This window comes from Papilio machaon, chromosome 1, assembly GCF_912999745.1.
Source record: "Papilio machaon chromosome 1, ilPapMach1.1, whole genome shotgun sequence".
NCBI classification, from domain to species: Eukaryota; Metazoa; Arthropoda; class Insecta; order Lepidoptera; family Papilionidae; genus Papilio; species Papilio machaon.
Window position 1 is genome coordinate 10,146,822 of NC_059986.1, and position 23,215 is coordinate 10,170,036.

The window sequence follows — 23,215 nt, forward strand, 5'->3', positions numbered from 1 at the left end:
CCAGAGATGTACCTTAACTGTATACGTGAAGATATGAGGTTATCGATCATTGCTAACTAAGAGTTCTCTTTAAAAAACTGATGATGTAATTGTAAGTTAAAGCTGTGTTTTGGTGACTTGTTATTAAATGAAAGTAATGTTCTGTCATCCTTTGTATAAACAAGGTTACAAGCGGTAGTAGCCTGTGGCAGGTCGTATGGCAAAGTATAGAAATACTTACTTATTTTGTGTACTGATTTTATTTATTAACTTATTTCCTATATAATATATTTTATATAGAAAATCAAAAAAATAAAGACCAACAGTGGAGTCTTATGGCTCAAGAACCAATGGTCAGGACTGCAAGGATTGGCATCTCCACACTCTGTGCGCGGTTCCTAAAAAGTCTTTTGTATCGAACTCTTGATAGGAGCCCATTCCAAATATTTAGCGAGAGCCTTTCTATCTATTCTTAAAAAAGTATCGATAAAAGTATATTCCTCTATTTTGAAGCACTAAAGTGTTTGAACAATGGACCACCAATAAAGATAAAATCGCGTTCTACTCGCTGTACTCGACATTTACAATTGAAACTGTTTTAGAAACAAATGTTGAGTTAACTAGTACGTAAAATGTGTGCTAATTGGTTTCTGACTTGAAATATGTCTAAAGTTCCTAGTTAAAAAAAAGACACAATATTTAAAATCTAAATAACCATTTGAATGTTTATTTTACAAAGCTCTACAAAGAAATTATCATAATGTTTTATAACTGTTCTCATATTCATTGCTGCAAAATAACAGCTAATGACTAATGTAGATGTTTATTACGCAAGTACATTATCTGTGCATTACTGGTAGCGCCTGTCTGCCGGCCGCGTGATGCACTGTATGCGTACTACGCAAGGTCGCCTCTAGTTGTGAACTTTTGTATTTATTTTGTTTGTGCAAATAAAACAAAATAAGATCTAATTTTTTTGTGTAAAATCACCAATGGACGGTGATTTTACTTTAACATGACGTTGTATAAATGTCACAAAACACGAACAGAGGTAAAAACATTGTGTGATTTTTATCAAAAAAGGTATTTGTTATTTAACCAAAGCTCTATAAAACTGTTTTATATATCTATTTCTTTGCACTATTTTCTCTTAAGGCTATTTTGAATTGGCAATGTGGCGACAAGAGAGCACCAGATAACGAGATGGCAAACAGATGGACCCTGAGCGTGACATCATTGTCCCGTCGTGACGACGTCACGCGAGTCACGTGACGCACATGTTTAATTTTAGAAGCTATCGTTGTCTTGCGACGGGCTATCACACAAATGTGACGTCACAAATGGGATATTAACTAATATAAGGACTCTACTGTCACTTGATATCAACTATATATTAGAGAATGAGTAATGCAAATTACATATATACACAAAAGATTTATTTACTTTGAACTTTAACATCATCATCAACCTGCCCTTATCCCTATGTAGGGTCGGCACAGTATGTACTACTCCTTCATACATCTCTATCAGCCGTCATATCTGAATTTACCCCCTTCATACGCATATCCTCTTTCACACAATCCATCCATACTTTCTTTGGTCTTCCTCTACCTTTATAGCCATCCACATTCAATCTCATTACTTTTTTGTTTATATTATTATCATCCCTCCGCATAACATGTCCAAACCACGCTAACCTTCTGCTCCTCAATTTCTCGATAACTGGCGCTACTTTCAACAATAACTTTAACATAAAAATGTAGAATTATTATTAATCTAGTTTTTAGATATTCCATAAAGTAATTTTCAGGATTACGACAAAAAAAAGAAGGTCTATAAATCTAGATAGTTCACAGTATTTTTTTGTTATTTATCTACATTTAATTTCACAATCAGATGTCATAGGTCGTAAACAAAGCGAGTCGATCCTGTGTGCCCGGCCGGCGGGTTCCCAGACATGCCTGGCATTAATTGTCACTACCCGGATGTCACTCTGCAGGTGTATGGATGAATGTATAAAGTAGCAGATATTTTATACATACATATGTATTTTTAACTTTCCAAAGATTTGAATTGTTCTTTGTTTAAAATGATTTTTATGAAATCTGATATCTTCTCTCTTTGTTAAATTTTCATGATGGAAACAACTATAGGTGTTTAGTTCTTAGCAATTTTTTGGAAAATAATCTAATTTATGAAGATAAAGTCCAACCCCCTTATTCATAATGTTCCGCTAACTTAAGACAGCTGATACAGAATGTTCTTTTTCATTCTGACTTAGGTCAATAGAAGAAGACAGAGTGAGAATTAGCAATGCTTTAAGTTAGCAGACTATTATGAATAAGGGGGTAAGTATTTTCTTGTATCTTAAATATAATATAAAAGCTAAAATATATCATTAAAAGGAGTCCCTTTTCTTGTTATATATTATACAAAATACAACATATTCAGAATAATATTTTATTTCAGTCTGCGAACTGAAAAATCTCTAACAGTTATGTCTTTTAACTATATATTCATTTAACTATAATTTCAAGGGTCATGTACATAATTATTACAAATATTTACATTACGCATAATATCATTCAGTTATTTTAAAGATAATATCGTATGCTGCTAATATCTCAAGGAAACAAACCTTCGCGTTACGTCGTTATTAAAGAAGCATTACTCGTCTTACTAACGTACAAAATAACTTTGCACTTTATCAGCAAAGGATAAAGTTTCAATTCAAACCACAAACAACCGACAGATGAGCAAATTTCTTTTTTAATTAAAGTACTTAAATGGCCCTATTAAGGTTCAATTTACAATGCAGTTGCGGATACAATGTGTAATACGGGGCAGAGTACAGGGTGTTCCCACGGCGGCGACACACATGGTGTTCGCTGCATTGTTGACTACTGAGAAACTGTCTCGAAGCTAGCTGATTGTACACTATTGTTTTTTTACAGCGCAGTAAAAGCTGGTGAGAGAATGTCTTGCAGATGAAAGGCTATATACCGTTTTTAATTAAAAATAAAAATAATTATAGTCTTATCATGTGGCGATTAACTGCAAATGAATTAATAATAACATGAGCTTTCTTTTCAGCTGCTTTCAGATCTAGTTAATGTGAAACTTTGGAAAATCTATGGATAATTTTTTTTCAGTTTAAAATATTTAAGTTAGAAATGTATTCCTGTCAAACATTAATATAATGACAACAGTAGATGGATGCGCGGAGTGATGGTGGGTGTGAGATTCACTGCAAGTAGAAAGGCTTTCAGAGCAATAATGGCAGGAAGTGACGTCGCATTTCCGGCTGCATGTGTGGTCTACGCGTGTACTATACTGTTTGTTTTCAACAAAAAGAAAACGTAACTTTAAGTAGGAAAACATTGGGTCTTCGCCAATTAGACATGATTTTGTTGATTGAACAATTTGAAAGAGTTAGTCCTTCTTAATGAAAAGCCGTTAAAGAATGTGAATCAGCTAGTCACATCCGTCAAACGAAATACAGAAGTATGTCTAGTTCACGCAAATAATAGAAAATATCAAACAATATGTCTACTCGTAATTCTTAATTTCGTCTAATTAAAAAGCTATTATGTTTTATTAGCAGCACGGAAGAGTTAACGAGGTACACGGCTGTTTGTGGGCGGAGTTGGTATTGTTTCAGAGAACGCCATCTGGCGGCAGTGATTACCATGAAATCAAGATATTTCTGGATCAATGAACTAATTATTTGCATATTAGATCATTTTATAATTGATATGTTTGCATTATTGTTTAACCACGACCATGACGATTTATCCTAAAGATTACATACACGCAAGAAATAATGTGAGGTCGGTGATAACTTCATAACATGACGGGAATTCTGGCAATTTCACCTAATCGCTTCTTTCAGTCTTCGAAATAACACTGCACACGCCAAAAGAAAGAATTTTCTTCTTTAAAAATACTGTTTCAATAAACTTTAGCATTATTCTTAACAATAAAAATATAATGACAGTTAAATTAACAAAATAAATTAATTAAACAATTGACGAGATAATGACTATCGCACAGACAACAGACATTGACCTACAGAAAAAACAACTAAAACAATAGATCTAGAGAAATCTCGTAGACACAGTGAATAGAAAGAGCCGGTGATGTAGTGGCCAATTTTGACTGATTTAAGCATGGCTTTCATTGGATACGAGCAAACAATATCATAACCTCCCAAATAACACGGTTCCCATCTTTGTGGTCGGTCGCGAACAATCGAGACGGCACCAACTATCTCAGTCGGCCATCTTGGATCAGTGTCAGCACTAATTAATAAACTTTAAAGTTAATAAGGCTCCTGAGAGAAGCGTAAACAGACAATGCAAAAAGCAATTCATTGTCATATCTTCAATTAAGTTCCCATAGAGTCAAGGAATGTTTCTTTTTAATAAAGGCTTAGAGTTAAGTTAATTCGACGGATTTCTGGAGACACAAAGCTGGCTATTGCGTAAATACACATATAATAGATTTACTACTACATCTGAATGCGACACCAAAACAATTACTACTGCTATTGTGGTAAAGATAGAAGGATCGTTTGATTCACTTTTAATAGATCTTTCCAAACCAAGGAAGATATTACTGTAACTTAACAGTGCAAAAAGATATTTAAGTTTGCTTTGCAAATATTCTCACGTAAAGTCGGTTGTTTCCCTATGTTTGTGTACTGAGCTACCGGGTGACAGGAAGCAAATGATGAAGGGGAGCGTTATCTGTCTCTATTGACACATCGGCGTTATCGACGTGTTGGAAATTCGGTGATTTAAGTGCTGAAAGGTTGGTTTATCTGCCGTGACCTCGGGAGTGTGTTGACTGCGGGCTTGAAGATATACAGCCATAGTTACCAATTTTAAAATTTGTATTCTGATTGATTTCAATGCTTTATTCACCAGAAGTTCCTTCAATTTGTAACTATATATACTAACAGTTTGCAAAATCACTAGTAAATGAAGATTAAGCGCTAAGTTACCGAAACATTTTACGGGTGACTTGTTCTACAAAGGATAGGTTGGCTAACCGACATACATTTAACCCGCATTCAATCGTAATGAAGCATTAATGTTCCGTTTTGTAGAAAGCAATTATGTGTCATATGCGTTTTCACTTTTCCCTCCATCTGCAATATAATGAGTCATTTCCATTTTTCTCTGAGGCTGTCATCGTGGGAACTGTTTGATAGGTAACATTAACATGGATGAGAAAGAAATTATGGCTTAATATATAATGGTAGAGTCCAAGGTTCCAATTTTAGGATAATTGTTCATTTGTTAAATACTAGCTTTTATCCGCGACTCCGTCCGCGCGGAACAAAAAAAATGCAAAATAAAAAGTTCCTATGTCCGTCTCCTAGTTCTAAGCTACCTCCCCATCAATTTTCAGCCAAATCAGTTCGACCAATCTTGAGTTATAAATAGTGTAACTAACACAACTTTCTTTTATATATATATAGACTAGCTTTTACCCGCGACTCCGTCCGCGCGGAATAAAAAATAGAAAACGGGATAAAAATTATCCTATGTCCGTTTCCTGGTTCTAAGCTACCTGCCCACCAATTTTCAGTCAAATCGATTCAGCCGTTCTTGAGTTATAAATAGTGTAACTAACACGACTTTCTTTTATATATATAGATATCTGTAAAATAGAAAGAATTCGTCTAGTTCAAGATTTATATTCTGAAAAGTGAGTCTGCATTACATTGAGCCTTAAATTATTGATAAGTTTCTAACTATTAACTTACCTACTAATATGTATTTTATAATTGTCATGTTGTATTGTGTTCGGAATGATGTACAAGGAGTTGTGTTCACTTTCACCCCATATCAATGGCTGAAGTGAAAACATTGAACATTGTATTATTTTTATCGGCCCATCTGTGGGACATTTTGCGGACCACACGACAATCACCGAGGATAATTATAGAATACAACTGGGCTATTACAGTCAAAGATGACGAGATATGGTGGCTGATTATATGGTTGCAGTAGATAAATAAGTTTGTTTTTCCACATTTATTCCGCTAAAGATAATTATTCAAAATTTATTTATAACAAGTTAATTTTCAATATGCTGGTAATTAAATTAGAAGTTGTTCTATTCCTAAACAGATGCGTCCAGGATTTTTAATTGCGTTTGAGTGGAATGGAAGTTCAATACATATTAAATAATGTTCTATTAAAAGATTAAACTTTTAAATAAACTTTTACGTTGAAGTTGATAATATAAAAATATTTCAAACAAAGTGTTGCAAAACATTATAAGTACATGATGAATGTTTCAACAATATTTCGTTGCTCTTTAACAATACATAATAAAATTATACAATAATGCATTGGTACAATTGTACCGCACACCTCTATTGTATTGCCCAACAATCATACTCTGGTCGACAATCTTGGTTTCTAATTTCTACAGCTTATCATAAACTGCGCAACTACGTTTACAAAAGCATTCATCTGGTACATACATTTTAATCTCTACCCCACTTCTTGCGAAGTCAAAAACAGGATGTTTTTTGCGAAGACCATGAGTAACTCAAAATTGCTGACAGAAAGACATGTAACTTTTTCTGTCAGATATATCGAAATACAGTGTTATAATGTTGTGTACTGACCGTGCGGTGCGATAGATCGCCGACAGAGTCGTGGCGCTGCTCCAAACTGCCGAGGCTGCAGCAAGATGCAGTGGAGGCCAGGCTGACGGAGTCGGCACGCGCGCGGTGCGGCGACACCGCCACGTGCTTTAGCATCTTTACACCTGCACAACATACACACACAATTAGAATGTAATAAGCAAAACGATAAAACAAAATTAAAACTACATACGGCTATAATATTACATAGATTTCTTAATTTCTGTTATTATTTTACGAAACCGTTGTATTGTCATTGATTCTTGATAAGTGTACCAAATTTCAAATCAGTGTCATATCTGAAGGTTGGTGAAATACGAGTTCAAGTTTATATAAACATATTAAGACAGATTAAGGCTAATAAAAGAATTTAACTGTGCGTCTATATCGATAATCCGAGAGCACAGTCTTACAGTTACTTAACTCCCAAGCACTACATAACTTACTACTTAAGTCAATAAATGAAAGTTGGTGAGTTTCAAGTAATGCCCAAAGTGGTAAGGACGTGACAGCGAACAAGTTTTGAGACACTAATTGCATCTTTACATAAACCAACAGACGAAAGCAACATCTACATACAAACAACATAAAGTAGACAAACTCTGACTGACCACACCAGTTGATTTTTGATAAAAACAATTGTCTTGGTTCCCTAACTTTACGAAGAAAATCGGACCATAGAGTAAGCTTCTATTGAGTTAACCCTATAACTACACAAAACTACACAAAAAGTTTTCTTTTAGCGTACGTTACAAGCGCACGTGCTCGTCCATTAGCGCATAAAACGCTCTGTTTGTTCAGGCCCTGCGCTTCTAAGAACACAGTACCTGCTAAGCTTTACTATTGTCGTTAGACCGGCCGCTGGTCATGGTTTTAATGGACCACAATTGTATGCTGAATCAGATGCTGTTCATCCTATTTTAAATAAATACACAGATAAATACCTATGTCCGTTGTTATAGATCTTTTATTTGTGTGTTTTCAAGTTCACGGTCAAGGTAAAAAAAAACCTTTGCAGTTATTACTTTAACTTAACTTTTAATCTATACTAAGGCACTGTCAAAAACAATAGTGTAATTAAGTATTGAAAATACTGTACAATCAGTTAGGAAACCTAAAATTATATACAAGATAGAGAGGTTTTTAATTTGACAAAAATCTACATAATCAAACATTATCATGAACTATCACTATCATTGTATTACAACAAATTACATTTGTAATGTATCATCAATCAATATCGCGGCTGCTTCGTGTCTAGTCGTGTCGTGGTCACAACTAATATAATTAACCCTACTCGTTTTGTTCATACGAGTAACTAATAGTTAATACGATTTGAAATTCTAATATAATATAAGTTACATCTACGTTTCATTTTCTTTCTATTGATTTTTTTCTTTGCAATAAAATAACTGTTTTCTGTGAACGAATTTAAAGATTTTTTTATGTTATTCAGAGGGGATATACTCGTAGTGGTTGTTTACATCAACTTAACGTAATAATAAACGTAAAACTTAACGTAAAATACGCTTGGGTAATTCCAGACACGAACATCTAGTTCTGTATATAGGTAGTCACTGGTAGGTAGATGGTAGGTGCAGCTAGATGCATAGTTTCGCTCGGACCGGATCAATAAAGTCCTTCCGCTGTTACACCGTTGCGTCGGTGCGTGAGTTTGACTATTCAATATTCTCCCGATCATCGCTTTAATTGAAACAAATTAAAAACAAAGATTATAGATACGATGCGGTGTGATATGATGCTGATAATTATGCGAAAATTATTCACAAAGGAGGTTGGGCTGTTAGCATAGCAACTAGACTTTTGCATTAGCTTTCATACTCGACCAGGCTCCGAACATTGATGTTATTTTATACTTTTTAAAGTAGAAATATAACGGTATAAAGATAATGACTTATTTGTACTTACTTCCGTAACAATTAAACATTTAATGATGATTGATATATCTAGAATAACTTTGTATTATGTAATCCTATATTATTTCATAGCAGTTAATTATTTATCTCGTTTTATATCACTAATTAATCAAAATTAATTATAATTTTATATTCAGTAGTGTATTTCCATGATATTCGTCACATTAACATATCACATAACCTAGTTTCGCAAATATTTGCATCAACTGCGGACGTCGTCGCCGCTGACCTTCCACCGCGACGGAAAATATCCATGTCCATTTCATCATGAAGATTTCCTTCATAAGTTGTCTATTTACTGTTGCGAATATAATTTGAAATTAGAAGATAATTTCACACGCTTGAAATTGACATTTGAATAAAACTTCACCAACAAAGGAAGCGATGTCAGCATTCCCTTCAACCAATGTTCCTTATAAAACAAACATAACCTTAATCTAACCGAGTTAATCGACAAACATTCAAGAAAACGTAAACAATGAAAATATGTGAACTGGCGAACATTTGATCAAATAAGCCAACACAAATGTTCTTGTAGTAATATGTGCCACACAGATGGGCAACTTACGCAATGCTGAACCCGGAAGCTCGTGAGGAAACATTGTTAAAATAAATTGACTTTTAAAATTCTTTGGCGACCGCAATGGAGTGACGTGGGCAGAAATGTTCTAATAAAATCCATTTTGATAAAATTTGTAGCTTAGTATATAATCAATTATTATCCAATTGATTATGTCTATGTAGACGTGTTGCTTTATGCATATTTTATTGTCTACTACGAGTTACACCGTATTCTAGAGAGTCCCTGTAAGATATTATTCCAAAATATTTTGTAAAAAAAATATTGATATCACTTCTAGTTGAATATCAGTTTTATGTATACAGAAAAATTAATTTAAATTATTTACATATGAGATCACACATCTACAAAATATACCAACAAATTATTTATAAGTTCCAATCCTATTTGGGATCCAAGTTTGGGACAAATTATCAAAGTATAACATGGCCACTCTACACAGACATACTGCTACTTGTGTCTATGTATCTCGTAGTTAACACGATTGCAATTTTCCACCACAGAGTAATTTATGTGAGCGTCGAGTTGTTAACTACCGGTCAAAGTGTCGTCGTGTCGGCCAGTACCGTCACAGCAAATTGCTCTTTTTTTTTTTTTTTGTGACTGAGTAGTCACTGTTTGCCTTGAGGAGGCATTTACAGTTTCACCGGGCTTGAGGTGGCCGGGCGCAGATGGCGCTTAGCCTAAACCTCGTTTAAGAGTAGGCTCGAGGGCTCCCTCAGGAGCCTCGGCTCGGGCTGTTACTTCGTTATTATTACCGGATTGGGAGGTCACCGAGCTCTTAGGTCGCTTCGGTGGACGCTCCATGGAGTGACTGGGCGCAAGGGCCCCCGAGAGGGGACCTCGGCTTGGGCTGTCACTCATTACGCGTTTAGCATTCCGATTCAAGGGTGCCCGAGAGGGCCGAACCTCGGCTTGATCGGTTGCTATTATCTGATTGCTATTATTAATACAGCTAACATTACTACCACTTCGGAAAGCGTTAGCGCTGGGAGAAGAAGTGGCGGAAGAAACTCCAGCAACGCTTCTACTATTAATAGGAGAAAACCTGCCTGCTATCAGGCCGTATCGCGAGAATGATTGCCGCAGCCGACATCGACTGCGGCGTGTGATCTGTTTGTGATGTTTGAGCTTAGCCTGGGCGATAGTAATTGCATCGTCTTGAAAGTCAAGAACGTGCCTAGGTCTACGATAATCCCGACGAAACTTACCGAGCGCGATTGGATTGTAGGTGGCGGCACCTACAACTAGCGGATTAGGGCAAATTGCTCTAATACACTGCCCTATTTATGATACCCACGACTGTTTTTATCCTCTAAACCACATTCCTTTACATTACTACAATCTTCTTTGTCCCGCACACATCTTGGTCATAGATCCGTAACGCGACTTTGTCAAAGACTTAATAATAAACTGCCTTTGTCATCTACCATTTCCCCAAACCTAACGTGTTTAATGAGCAAGACACACGAGTCTTGTCTACCAGAGAATGTGTGCAGCCCTACATCAGCAATTGGACATATTTACAAATAGAGAACAAAGGGCTGCGCCACACATTAGGGGAATCGATATCGAGCCAGACGAACGGACAAACAAACAAACGCGCTACCGCGCCGAACGGAAGTGAGCGTCAGGGTGAACGCGACCTGGACGCCGCGCTGCTGTTCGGACACATTCCTGACTCTAACAGCTCTTAATGCTTATGCTATGCATCCATAACTATCATAAAAATATTGAATAAATGGGTAAGGCTCAGAATAAGCTGTAAAGCCCTGCAATGTATGTAAATAAAGAAGAATCTATTCCGGTGCGTTTCTCGGAGTCCGCGGAACCCTCGATGTTGGCCTCAGAGGTACTCATAGTGAGTACATAACGCTGTCCTCCCCATTTATTATTCGAAGATTAAAAAAGTAAAGACGCATCGGTTTTATAAAGCATTTAGTAATGAGAATTGAATTGACTCTTTATAAAACTCGATTTTTAATTTGGTTTTAATAAGTCTACAGTTTCATCAGTTTTAGAGATCATGTGACAAGTGTATCTACGGCAATAGAAAATGAAACAATGAAACAAACAACTAATATTAATCACGTAGTGATAAAAATTGCTTGTCTATCTTTTAGGTTTTTTAAAGAAAGGATGTGCTTTCATTGAAAATGAAATTTACGATTATAATTTCAAGAATTGAATGTCGTGAGTAATTAAAATTGAAATCCCAAGTAGTGGCGGAAGCTGTTAGTGGACCGGTATGCGGGTAGCGCGGCGTCAGATAAACATTTCATTGATACTATCAACATTTTATTGAAGGCGCCGTGTCCGTTATTATCAATAGTACTAACAATGATAAATTTTCATTTAACTAGTCCAAAATCTTCAGCAAATCGTAAACTAACTCCAAACGCTGTCTTCAAATTAATATTAACGTGGGGGGAATGAATAGAAAGTGAGAAAATGCGAGTACCATAAAGACAAGCAGATTATGACGATGATAAAAGTTTGTGACATAAAATATTAGTCTACTACATTTCTCTTCCCCATTCATTTCTATTAAACAACTAGCAGTTGTAGAATAAATTAAGAGTTACGCTTCAACTTCCTTGACTTGCATAATTGGAGTATAATTAGCTATTACTTCCGCGGCTCGTTAACTTATTATCGAAGAACATGTTCTTTATGCCTCAACAATCATTACGATGATACGTAAACGTACTCGTAGCGTGAAAAATATATCACGATATTAAGCTTTTTCTTTAGTCGATCATTTACAAAACACTAACTGTCGCCCGAAACTGCGTCCGCGCAGAATTAAAAAAAAAAACTTAGTAGCCTATATGTTTTCCACATTATGATCTACTGTGTCAAATTTCATGGCGATCCGTTTAGCCGCTCTGGACATACGTTCTAACAAACATACATCGATCTGTCCATCCAAACATTCATAGTTATATTAGTAGGATGTCACCTGGGGATAGTGGAGCTTCCCAACAGTGAAAGATTATTTCAAATCGGTTCAGTAGTTTCGAAGCCTATTCTATGCAAAGAAAAAAACAATCATATATTTCCACTTTATAATATTAGATAGATTATAGAAGAAGTGAAGATTATAAAACTTCAGTTCGCCGTACGTAAGTATCGCCGCTACATCATAATGTTCGTTATGGATATGAAAAGTACACTGTTCTGTTGAAAATATATAATTCATTGGTCAAAACTTAAACGTCTCGGTTTCATAATAGTTCAGCAAATTGTTGCGTCTAACCGCAGAATGTTGAATGTCGCAGGTGGCAGCCCTACACACCAAGGTTATAAATAAACCCCAAAGACCACGAAGGCTTCACCGCCATTGTGCGCGCTGCGGTGAGCGACGTGCTAATACAATCCCACTTTGAGAGTTTCCAGGGCTGATAAAACTTACATCATTACACATTTGTAATTTGTTCACAAAGCCACGAATGTGACAACAAGTGTTTGGACTCGAAACTGATGTTAATGTATAAAACGATAAAATTATTACATGTGTTATTGTACTCTATCTGATGAATTGAAGTAGTAAATTGAGTTCGTGTAATAACGGATGGAAGCAAAAACATGATTATTCCATACATGTGCCTACATACCATATTTATGGATGTCAAGTTGTGGCAACCCTAAATAAACGCACGGTTTAATAATAAACGCATTGGAATGAGAGCTATTGAGTTACGTCGAGGCTTTTTAAACTTTTGTTTTATTACGTCTTTGAGAGTTTCGAACCTTTGCTTTGGCTTTGAATAGAAATAATTCACGATTTGCGCCAGCGAAAAATATGTAAGTAAGAATCGGCAGAAATTCCATTAAACATGATCGAACAAGTTCCTTATCACTGAATAAATTTATGAAAATTTGCTTACATTAAAGTAACTTGTACTTTAGATTCCATAATAGGTACTATATACTAGTTAATAATGTAAAATCAATCTCTGGTTATTGTATAGCTTAGTTATTACTATTTTAATATTTAATATTAAACATGAGACATTTATAATAATACACAAACATCTGTCTCGAGTTTGTAATTCAGCGGACGATGACCGGAAGTCGCGAGTGTGGTCGCAAAAAATCTGCCAAAACTATCGACTGTCATATTAAATGACCAGCGACGGTACGCGCATACAAAAACCCTTGGAAACCTACAGTCTGAGCTTAGAGGATATTTAAATACAATGGTTGAGATTAATTTTAAAACACACTGACATCATCAAGCGAAATGGATTTATTCGAATGATCATCGTCAACCTGTCTGCTTTATATAAAAAGACTTTATCTTAATATTATACTAACGTCTATCTTATACTATCATTAAAGTTATTTTAAATTAACTCAAAGACGAGACAATATACTCGTATAGTTTATTCCACAGGTGTTTTTTTCAATGAAGTAACAAGTAAAAATTTAGATTTACTCCTAATTATTACTATGTTTTGAACATCCAGAAAAAAAGACTTAAAAAATCTGAAGTACAGTAAGACCAAAAAGCAAAGGACGAATTATTTCCATCAATAAAGCACACTATGATAAGATATTTTTATTCAGCGTACGACTGCCATCGCCGACCAACAATTATGCCAAGACGTTCATAAGAACACGCGTCGCATACTAAAATATTTAATCTCGATACTTACATATTTTTATCGTACATTGCTTCTTCTATTAATAACGCTACGTCTTGTATTCGAATTAAAACAGTATTGTATTTGATACAGAAAAAAACAATCTTTGTTTGTTGTATTATTGATTCATAAAGCGTGCGAATAAATATAAAATCTCTTATTGGAATTTTTAATACTTTAAAGGAATGTAGACTGTTTCCATATGAAAATAAATACTATTTTCGTTCAAAATAAACTTTTGGACTTGTGTTATAAAACAATCGTCTACAAATGTGACACCAAATTGATTTTGCAGTTTTAACGCTTTACTGAGAAAAATATAAGGACATAAAGTTTTCTTTGATCAAAATAACCTCTAAAATTGTCAGCCATTTTACCAAATCCTTCTTATTATTACAGACCATACAAAGTTAAAATATGTATAAAATTTCTCAGTAAAAAGCCCAACAACATTACAAGAAAATGCCAACTTAGATTAGTTTGAATTAATGAATAGTTTAAATGAAAATTAAACTAGAAACAATGTTAGGTTAAGAGTTATCGTACAATCAAGAGATCATGCACAATTCAAGTCCACAATGTAACAAGTTACACATGTGAACCCGGCTCAATTGATCTGGATTTCTCCGCGACGAACCACAAAAAGTACACAAAGACTTAGCTTATTTCTCACGGTACTCGCTATATAAAAATAGCGTATCTCTGTCTGTAACAAACACTATCCTTATAAGGATTCTTGTTATATATTAGATTAGAAATACAATTATCAATTAAATTTTCAATAAGATTATGTATTTATTTTTAAATCTTGATAAAAAAAGTACGTGTTGAAGTGTGAAGACAATCTTTGATATAATTGGATTAGAATCTGTCTTGTTAAATCTACAAAGGATAGTTATTATTTATCGACATATCTGTTTTAAAGTTCTCAAAATATTTGTGCAACGACTGTAATTTTTTTATTTTATTTCATAAGGTGGCAAACGAGCCAGCGGTCACTTTAATCCGCCTAAATAGCGAAGCGTCCGCTGCCCATAGACATCCGCAATTGCAGATGCGTTTCCTACTTTTAATGGACAGAAGAGGGGATGCACAGAAAGAGCGTATATCCTCTACCTATGCGTACCCTCCTCCGTCAAATCCACTTCCCCTTCCCATCCTTTCTTTATAAGAAAAGGGTGGGAAGGGAACGTGGACTAAAATTAAACCTCCGGCACCACACTCATCAGACGAAATGCGGAATTGCTTCGACTTCACGTTTATCTTCTGTGTGGTCGTGGTATTGCACCAGTCAACCCGGCCCATTCGTGCACCCAACAAAAATTGTTGTTGCGGGATCTACCATTGTAAAGCTAAAAATTTAAAACTAAGCTTTTCTTAAAGTGAAATAGACTATATTATCACTTTAAATATATGAAATTCCTCAAAGTTTGTACATATCTATATTGATTTCTTGCTAATCTTAACAAAGAAGGGAAAAGTGATTAAGGAAATGTGAAATTATGTTGAATAAAAATAGTTGGTCTTTCAAAACCGTCGTTTTCGCAAAACACACTCATTGCGTTGTACAATGAACGTAATTACTCTTGGGAAATGTGATTTTTTCAACAGCGCAATTCGAGCGATTAACTTTCCATACTTATAGCTTGTGCTTTTATAATGAACTGCGACATGTCATCTTCGAAATCCAAAGCAAACGCATCTAATGACTAAAAATATTATGTATCTTGAATAAATTTACATAATTATAGTTCTAAATATATTCCTAACAAGATTTAAGTAAAAAAAATCGTCTCTAACTTAAGAAACATGACATAATTCTGCATGTTTCATGCACAATTCATCTAAGCATGCATACTTAGCGCATTGGTTTATCTGTAAATGGCGAAGTGGAGCAACGAGCGTCAATGTAGGGCCAGAATAAGGAAGCCGGTAACTTCTCGATCGTCTTAAGTGACGCCGAGCGAAGTTGATTCCACTCAATTAGCCGGTAATTGGTGCTCGGTAGCTAGGCGATGCGTCGCGTCCTTGCCTGCGTTCTGTGACGCATGCGTGTTACATGGTACCAAGTAATTTGTTAATTGGGATAGAATTGGTCGTAAGAGCTTTGGAAGTATCCATTGTATTTAAAACAATTCGGTCGTAAATTAGATATACTTCTAATATTAAACATTGGATTAAATTCAACGACCAAATCTCTTTTCCTGGACATAAAATGTTTATCGGTCTAAAGTAAGTGTCATGTATCGTCTAATACTACACAGACAATGGAAGAGTGATAAAGCACGGTTTGTTTGTTGGTAACTGAACGCCAATGGACTTTGTTTTACAGTGTAAATATAGTACTATATGTTGCTTATGCTTCTAAAAGTTTATATAAACTAATACTATGTAATTATGTAAGAAAAATTAATATATAATAATTTGGAAGTTTGTATATAATAAAAATTCTTTTAGTTTTGATTTTAACGTGGGATATGACCGTATAAGTATAGTTCGTTTGAATAACTTATAAATATTATGGTATGACAATATGATCATAAAAATAGTTTGTGATCGCTGAGATAGGTTGTCATTGGTGTCATGACACCCGGGACACCATTGTGCTGGATGGCACGTATGTCATTGTATGGGGTTCATCGCCCGATGCCACATAGATTATACGGGGCGCATCGACACGTGCCTAACAATAATAATACTTTATAACCGTGTCCTATTTTATTTAAGGTAAACCTTTTTTCATGGTTCAAAATGAGGTGCAAATCTCACTGTTCAAAAATAATGATATTGTCCTTTTTTGTTATTTTTTTTTTAGGAAAACTATGTCCAATTAAAGCATTTTTAAATGTACAAGTTAGAACTACATCATTGTGCCATCATCAGACTGCTTCACATTTATAAATTCGTAATCTTTAGAAGGATTCGTTGGTTTCCGAGACCAACATCCCTCTATAAAACTTATTATTGTCTCTGTTTTGTTAAAGATAATGAGAGGTATACCTTTATATAGGGATTTCAGTCTCAGAAACCAACGATTAGTGATTGAAGATTATATTTTTACTAGTAGAATTATATGCTAGAGGTGACAAACAGCTTTAACTTAATGATCGCGACGTATTTTTATCACCAATAGATAAAATAATTTGAGACCACGCGGTACAATGTTTTGACATCGCTTTTACTGCGTTTTAATACATCCCATAAAACATGTTGGAGTTATGGTGGAAAAAAAAACTATTATTATCGTCGTACTATCTTCGTTTTATCGGACGACACAAACGGACAGCTTAATAACAACTCTACGCACCCACATGTACTAATTTATATACAAACAAAACCCACACACACACTATTACGTTTATTTATTTTTTATTTGACTATACCAAGGTAACATAATTGAAAGAAAATATATACTATCGCTTTAACTAGGTAACAGGCCTTGAGATTCTGGATAAATATATGAATCTCACATATATAAAATTACTTATGAGCTTTATAATGATAATTATTTATGAGCTAAAACTTACATCGCTACTTAAAACGTTTAAATCATAAATAATTCTGTCGCGATAATTTATCTAATCTATGGATCCGACAGCTAATACTCGATCGCCATTATTCAAATGCGCGCCTTTTCCCGTTCCCGCCAAATCTAAATTGAATCAAAGATTTTTAAATCATTTACAAGCTTCACTAACTCTAATTATCTTATTGAAAAAATATAAAAATAGCAACACAGCATTAACAAGTCGCTTGACGAATATCATTCGATGAAAATAGAATCCTATTATTTTCCGTATAAAGTGCATTTTATTAACATAATATAATTATTAGTATAAGAACTGGTCATAACAAATAAGCTAATATCAGCCTTATTCCTTATGATTTACGTTTGATAATCGGATTTTAAATTCAACGGCCCTATTCGCATCCCGTAGTACGCATCCGATGGTATCGCACGAGGCGCGGCGGCGGAGCGTGGCGCCGTTTTCATTTACTACAATTGCCCAGCCCAGCTGCTCTAAACTCTACTACCAGATTATTCATCAGATTGCACTAAAAATACACGTATATTTAAATAAAAGCCACTTCAATCCGCTAAATAACTAGAGTATTAGGTCAAACAAAGGCTCTTATTAAAAGCGGAACTGTAAAGCTAATTTTAAATAAATACAGAGAAGTTAAAATCTCTGATGAGTTCGTGAATTTTATTGTAGAATAGAGTAAAAATCTAAGTTTACTTTATGAGTACTTCATCAAATTTACCAATTAGTATTTTTCTAAGTAAAACACATTAGGTAGAGAACTAAATTGTGCGAGCTCAATAAGTTATTTATTTAGGAATCCTTCTATTAACTGACTAAACATTTAAACAACAAACTGCACGCAGCTTATCTTCGGTTAACTCGTATCAAATGTTTTCTCAGTCGGGTTTAACCCATTTTATTGTTTGCGAGAGATTGTACACTCACATACAAATAGAAAATGCGATTCGAACATGGCGCTAAAAATGCACCGCATTCTTGCGACGCAATCATATAATTTTTTTTTCGACGATTTACGTTGGCTTATGTACAAAGGGTCTAATGCTTCTCCAACTTTATCTTCGTTACAAATTATAAACATTTGACAAATCAACCACCTTCCTTACGCCGCATCTAATAATGCTTGTTTGTGCATGTGGTAATCCTCTAATATAAACATTATTTGTGCGCGACTGTACCCGGCAATCGCTAACTTCGATGCTATCTATACACGCGACCTTGGCGCCGGCCGGATGCTGCTGCGATAGCTACTAGCTTCTACCTACTGGCTACTGCGGCTAGTGTGGTTATTGGCTACCTAAATACCGACAGATATCAAACGTCTTATCGACGGCCAAACTACTTCGAAGGTCCTTTAGCAATGCCCACAAACAATTATATTTTTTTTCTAAAGTGAATAATATTGGAAATTTTTGAACGATTTTGACAAGATTGATGTAATTTATTACCAAGTATTTTCACAATATCCGTAAAAGCTTATTTTTAGTATGAAAGCCACAAATATTTAAGGATATATCCTACAATTGAAACTCACTAGCGTCGTATAATCCGTTTAAAGAAGTCATTCATAGCATTTAATTTAATTACAAACTTATTTTCCTCGTTAAATTAAAATTAACGTAAGTTTGTTTTTAAAAAGTGATTGCTACTTTCTCTCGAGTGATCGAGTTTTGGTCAAGAGCAATGTCCGCCGCCGGAATGCTTCGTGCGACCGCGGATGTGAACCCCGGACTATTTGAATGCAGCAAAAAATATACACCGTCACTGTATTTATTACCGAATTTTATAGATTACGATAAACCACTTATGCTTTATCGAGTCAACGGAAAAACAGTTTTGGATATTATTTTTTAACTATGGCAATAATCCGTGAAGTAAATTAAGGTGCGTTCTTCTGTAAAATAAATTCTTATTACATATTAAGCAATATGTAACACAATATAAACATGAAACGTAAATAACAGTGCTAGAAAACTGAAAAAAATTACAATTTATAAACACTTCTCTTCCAGTTAATTCCGTCAAACTACGTAAATCAAGCAAACGACCGTAGCAAACGCGCAATTATGGATGCTTGATGTTTTTTGCGACTCTGCTCACGCCATGTCGCGTGCGTCTTGAAGAATGTCTATATTTACATTTATTAACTTTCCCTCGAATAGTATATATATGCTGAATTGTGTCAATTGAAGATATTTAATTGTTGACAAACTTGTCTTGAGAAAGAGCAGAGCGTCGGTGGCTCAGGGTTAAGCACTTGACTTGTAATCTGCTGGTCTTGGGTTCGAATTCCGCCATTTACATATATATTTATCCAACGTTCTTACAGTGAACGGTGATGCAACCTGTACATTTCTGGGAAGAAAATCACAGATATGTATGAAGTCAACCAACCCGTACTGGGCCAGCGTAGTTAACTATGGCCTGGTGACCTTCTAACTTAGGGTAGGCTCCGAAAACCTCAGTAAAGCCGTATAGTAAGCTGATGATTATGATAATGATGATTGTAACAAAAAACAATGGTAAAAACTACAATGAAAAACAAGGTAGATAATCCTAAAACGGCAGAAGGGCATGCACAGTAGTCTAATAGAAATAAGAACTGATTATTAACAAGTTAATTTTGTCCAAAAATCTGGCTATTATGAGGAATTTGATAAATGAGGATATAATGTGCCCATGTAAGCACCGGGTGAACGCATTGATGATTAAGTAATGAATCACGCCGCAGATCTTCGAGTACATTATCTTTGTCGGAATTCTCACGAATCGATGTCGCAAATTCAAAGACATTGTATCAAAATGCTTTACAAAGATTTCTGTAATTATAAATGCAACCACACGTACTTATGTATATTTGATAATTATAACATAAAGTACCAAGATTTCGAATCGAGTATTCGAATCAATAAAAATCTTAAAATGATTAAGCTCTAATTGGAAATTAAAGCACTAGCAACAACAGAGTGCAATGGCGGGCGAAATGTCGCAAGCGCCACCCACGGCCAGCGTGGGAGCCTCGCTGCCTGACAGGGCATTGTGCCCCGACCTGTTCTCACACAAAAATCTCCTCAAGACCCATCTGCAAGACCACTTTACCACTAAACGACAAACCGCTACTGATTTCCGTAGCGTCAGTGGAAATGGTACATGGTACATCGTTCGTAGAATCGGAGTCGCAACCAGAGTCGCGAGTTTATCAGCCCTAGTGGAAGAAAGGTTTATGACCGCTGCGGTGCACAAAGCTCATTGCGTGAATTGACGACTTATAACAATGTAAAATTTAACTTTAACATGAAATTGTGTGTTGGATCGGATATTCTCATAGTGCTTGGATTAAATTTACAAATTTTGTAAGTTATAAGTTGTTCAATACTGTTTAATGCTTTAAAGTAGTTACATTTTAGAAGCTAATCGTAAAATGGAGAAGTTTAAACTAACAAAAGATACTACAAACACTAAAACAAACTCAAAATGCAGCCCTAAACTATAATCAAAAAAAGAGCCAGCTTTAGGAAAAGATAAAAAAGTCATCACACCGCATTCCTGATGGGAGGCGTCAAAAGTTAAGATTCCTGGAAGCAATCCTAAGCAAACATACGCGCGACAAAACTCGTCGCAAACGTGTTAAAAGGGAGCTAGGCAGAGTTTATCAATTTACACAGACTCTTGATAACTTCTACATGTGTATTCAACAAATTTTTTTTCTGTAGTTTTCTTACAGCAAAGTAGACACAAAGTTTTCTGCTGGGCCAGTATTATTATTATTGAGAAGTTCTAGCCCCTAACTTGGGGTCGACTGGAGCTCTTCGTTAATGAAGTTTATGAGCTGACGACATACCTTCTTGATTGTCTCTTTATACGTAGTTTATAAAAGAAGACCAACTGTAAAAGGTTTTTGATCCGTCAAGACGCAACGGTGTTACTCGCACTGAAGGATGAATGCTTCGATCGAGAAGACCTTGGTATATAATACTCAAAAGGAACAGAGATGCAGTGGTCGTGGAGAGACTTGTGAAGATCGGTAAAGCTCCGTGACGCTTCTGCTTCTAAGATCACAAGTTGCTGTTAAGCCAGTAAATCTAAAAAATAAAACTAATTCGAAAGTAAGCCAAACAAAAGAAAAAAAAGTAATAAAGCAAATTTAAAAAATATATTACCACAAAAAGAACTCAATACTGTATACATATTTGCATAAGGAATAAGTAAAACAAAACATGCAATTAAATAATTAGACAGTGTAAAAAAGAGTACGGCCCAAAGAGTCAACAGATGTTGTTTATAATAATAAAAAAAAAAAAACTTTTCTTAAAGTTAAGTACCAGTTAGTGATAACTAAGAACAATTAAGTGCATCAATACAGTGTAATGGCAATAATCACTCAATCAACTGAGATTTACCGCAAAATACTTGTGTAGTATTAAGTGCATTAGCGTTGCGAGGAGTTAATCGAGTGTACCAGAACACATACACACGTTATTCTACACACATTATATGTATTAGATAGATTGTCTAATTACATAAGTCAATTTTACTTTAACAGGAAAATGGTTTTTTTGTTTTATTTTCGGTATATTTTTTTCATATGTAACCCATGTAGAGCTAGTACAGTCGTAATCAAAATGTGCAAAATTATATAATTTTATTAAGGTTTTTAATCAACTTTTAATTTACCAAATCTTGTTTTATATCATGAAAAATTTACCTTCACTTGTTAAGTACAAAGTTAGGTATTCAAGCATGATGAATCAAAGCCATAGGTAAATAAATACCTACCTAAGAAAGTAGTGCAAAGAATGAATCATATAGTTTAGGTACGTCTCCAGTTCTTTACCGCACGTTATAAGCACCACAAAATAGGTATAGTTGATTCATTGATACATTTGTTTTGTCTTCACCACAATTGCATAATGTAGTTTATATGCAAAACAATCAAGTAGACCAACATGTAAAGTTGAACAGACAAATACCAGGATAAAATTTATATTATTTTCAAGAACTAAGTTTAAATAACAGTTTTTGTTGCGTTAGACAGTTTTTGTTTCAACAAAGAAGTTGAGGAAGAAACGAAGGCTAATGAACAAGAATTAATAAGAATAGGTTTTAAAATATTTACCGAGTTTTTAGTGCGCTGTTATATTAAAAACAGTAGCCGAGTAAATTTGCGTGTGGGCCCCCAATTAAATTATCCCAAGCACCATGAAATCGCTCACAATGGACTATAAACTAGAGAAGATTATAATCTAATTCTGTAAGCGGTACAAACAGCTCCGTCCACTTACCTTTTGCTACACTTCAGTTAAAATAAAACAAGCACAATTTTAAGCCCTTTTCAAGGGGCGGTCACTGAAAACAAACTCCATAGCACATCGCACACAAATCCAAGTTTTACGCAAAGCACAGAACACGAGGTAAAGATCGATCGAAGCGCGGATCTGTAGCGACGCGACACGACCGTCACATATAGAGTTTCGTCGCGGAATGACGCATAACCGTTCCCGCGCTGCGCAGTAACCTGCGCTTGCGCAGCCGAAGCGCCGGAATCGCTTTTGGATTAATTAATCTCAATTAAAAACAAATACGCTTCAGGCCAATAGAAATTAGCGCTTTTTTTTCATCTCTTAGTAGTATAAAAATATCAATATACTACAAACCTACTGTTAAAAAAAATACACAATAAAAATTTCCACGTCTTAGAGTATTAATTAGTGCGATTAAAAGAAAAAAACAATTTTCTGAACAGATTATATGTGTTGAAATATTTATAAATGTTTATATGTCTTTGTAATTTTTGTCTGCCTTAAGATTACTTTAATTATGTTATTAAAAAAGTAAAAAAAAAAAAAAAGAATTTTAATGAT

At 34.9% G+C, this 23,215-nt stretch overlaps 1 protein-coding gene across 1 annotated transcript in view; it reads right to left on the reverse strand.

The window, feature by feature from the left end:
- The window catches only part of LOC106719284, a 43,814-nt gene extending 20,988 nt beyond the window's left edge, over nucleotides 1-22,826 (reverse strand). Inside the window, exons 1-2 of the mRNA XM_045678494.1 lie at nucleotides 22,637-22,826; nucleotides 6,626-6,768 (exon numbers count right to left, since the gene is read on the reverse strand). Coding sequence (XP_045534450.1) covers nucleotides 6,626-6,760 — 135 coding nt within the window. The 5' untranslated portion in view covers nucleotides 6,761-6,768; nucleotides 22,637-22,826. The remainder of the gene's footprint in view (nucleotides 1-6,625; nucleotides 6,769-22,636) is intronic.
- Between the last annotated feature and the right edge of the window lie 389 nt (nucleotides 22,827-23,215).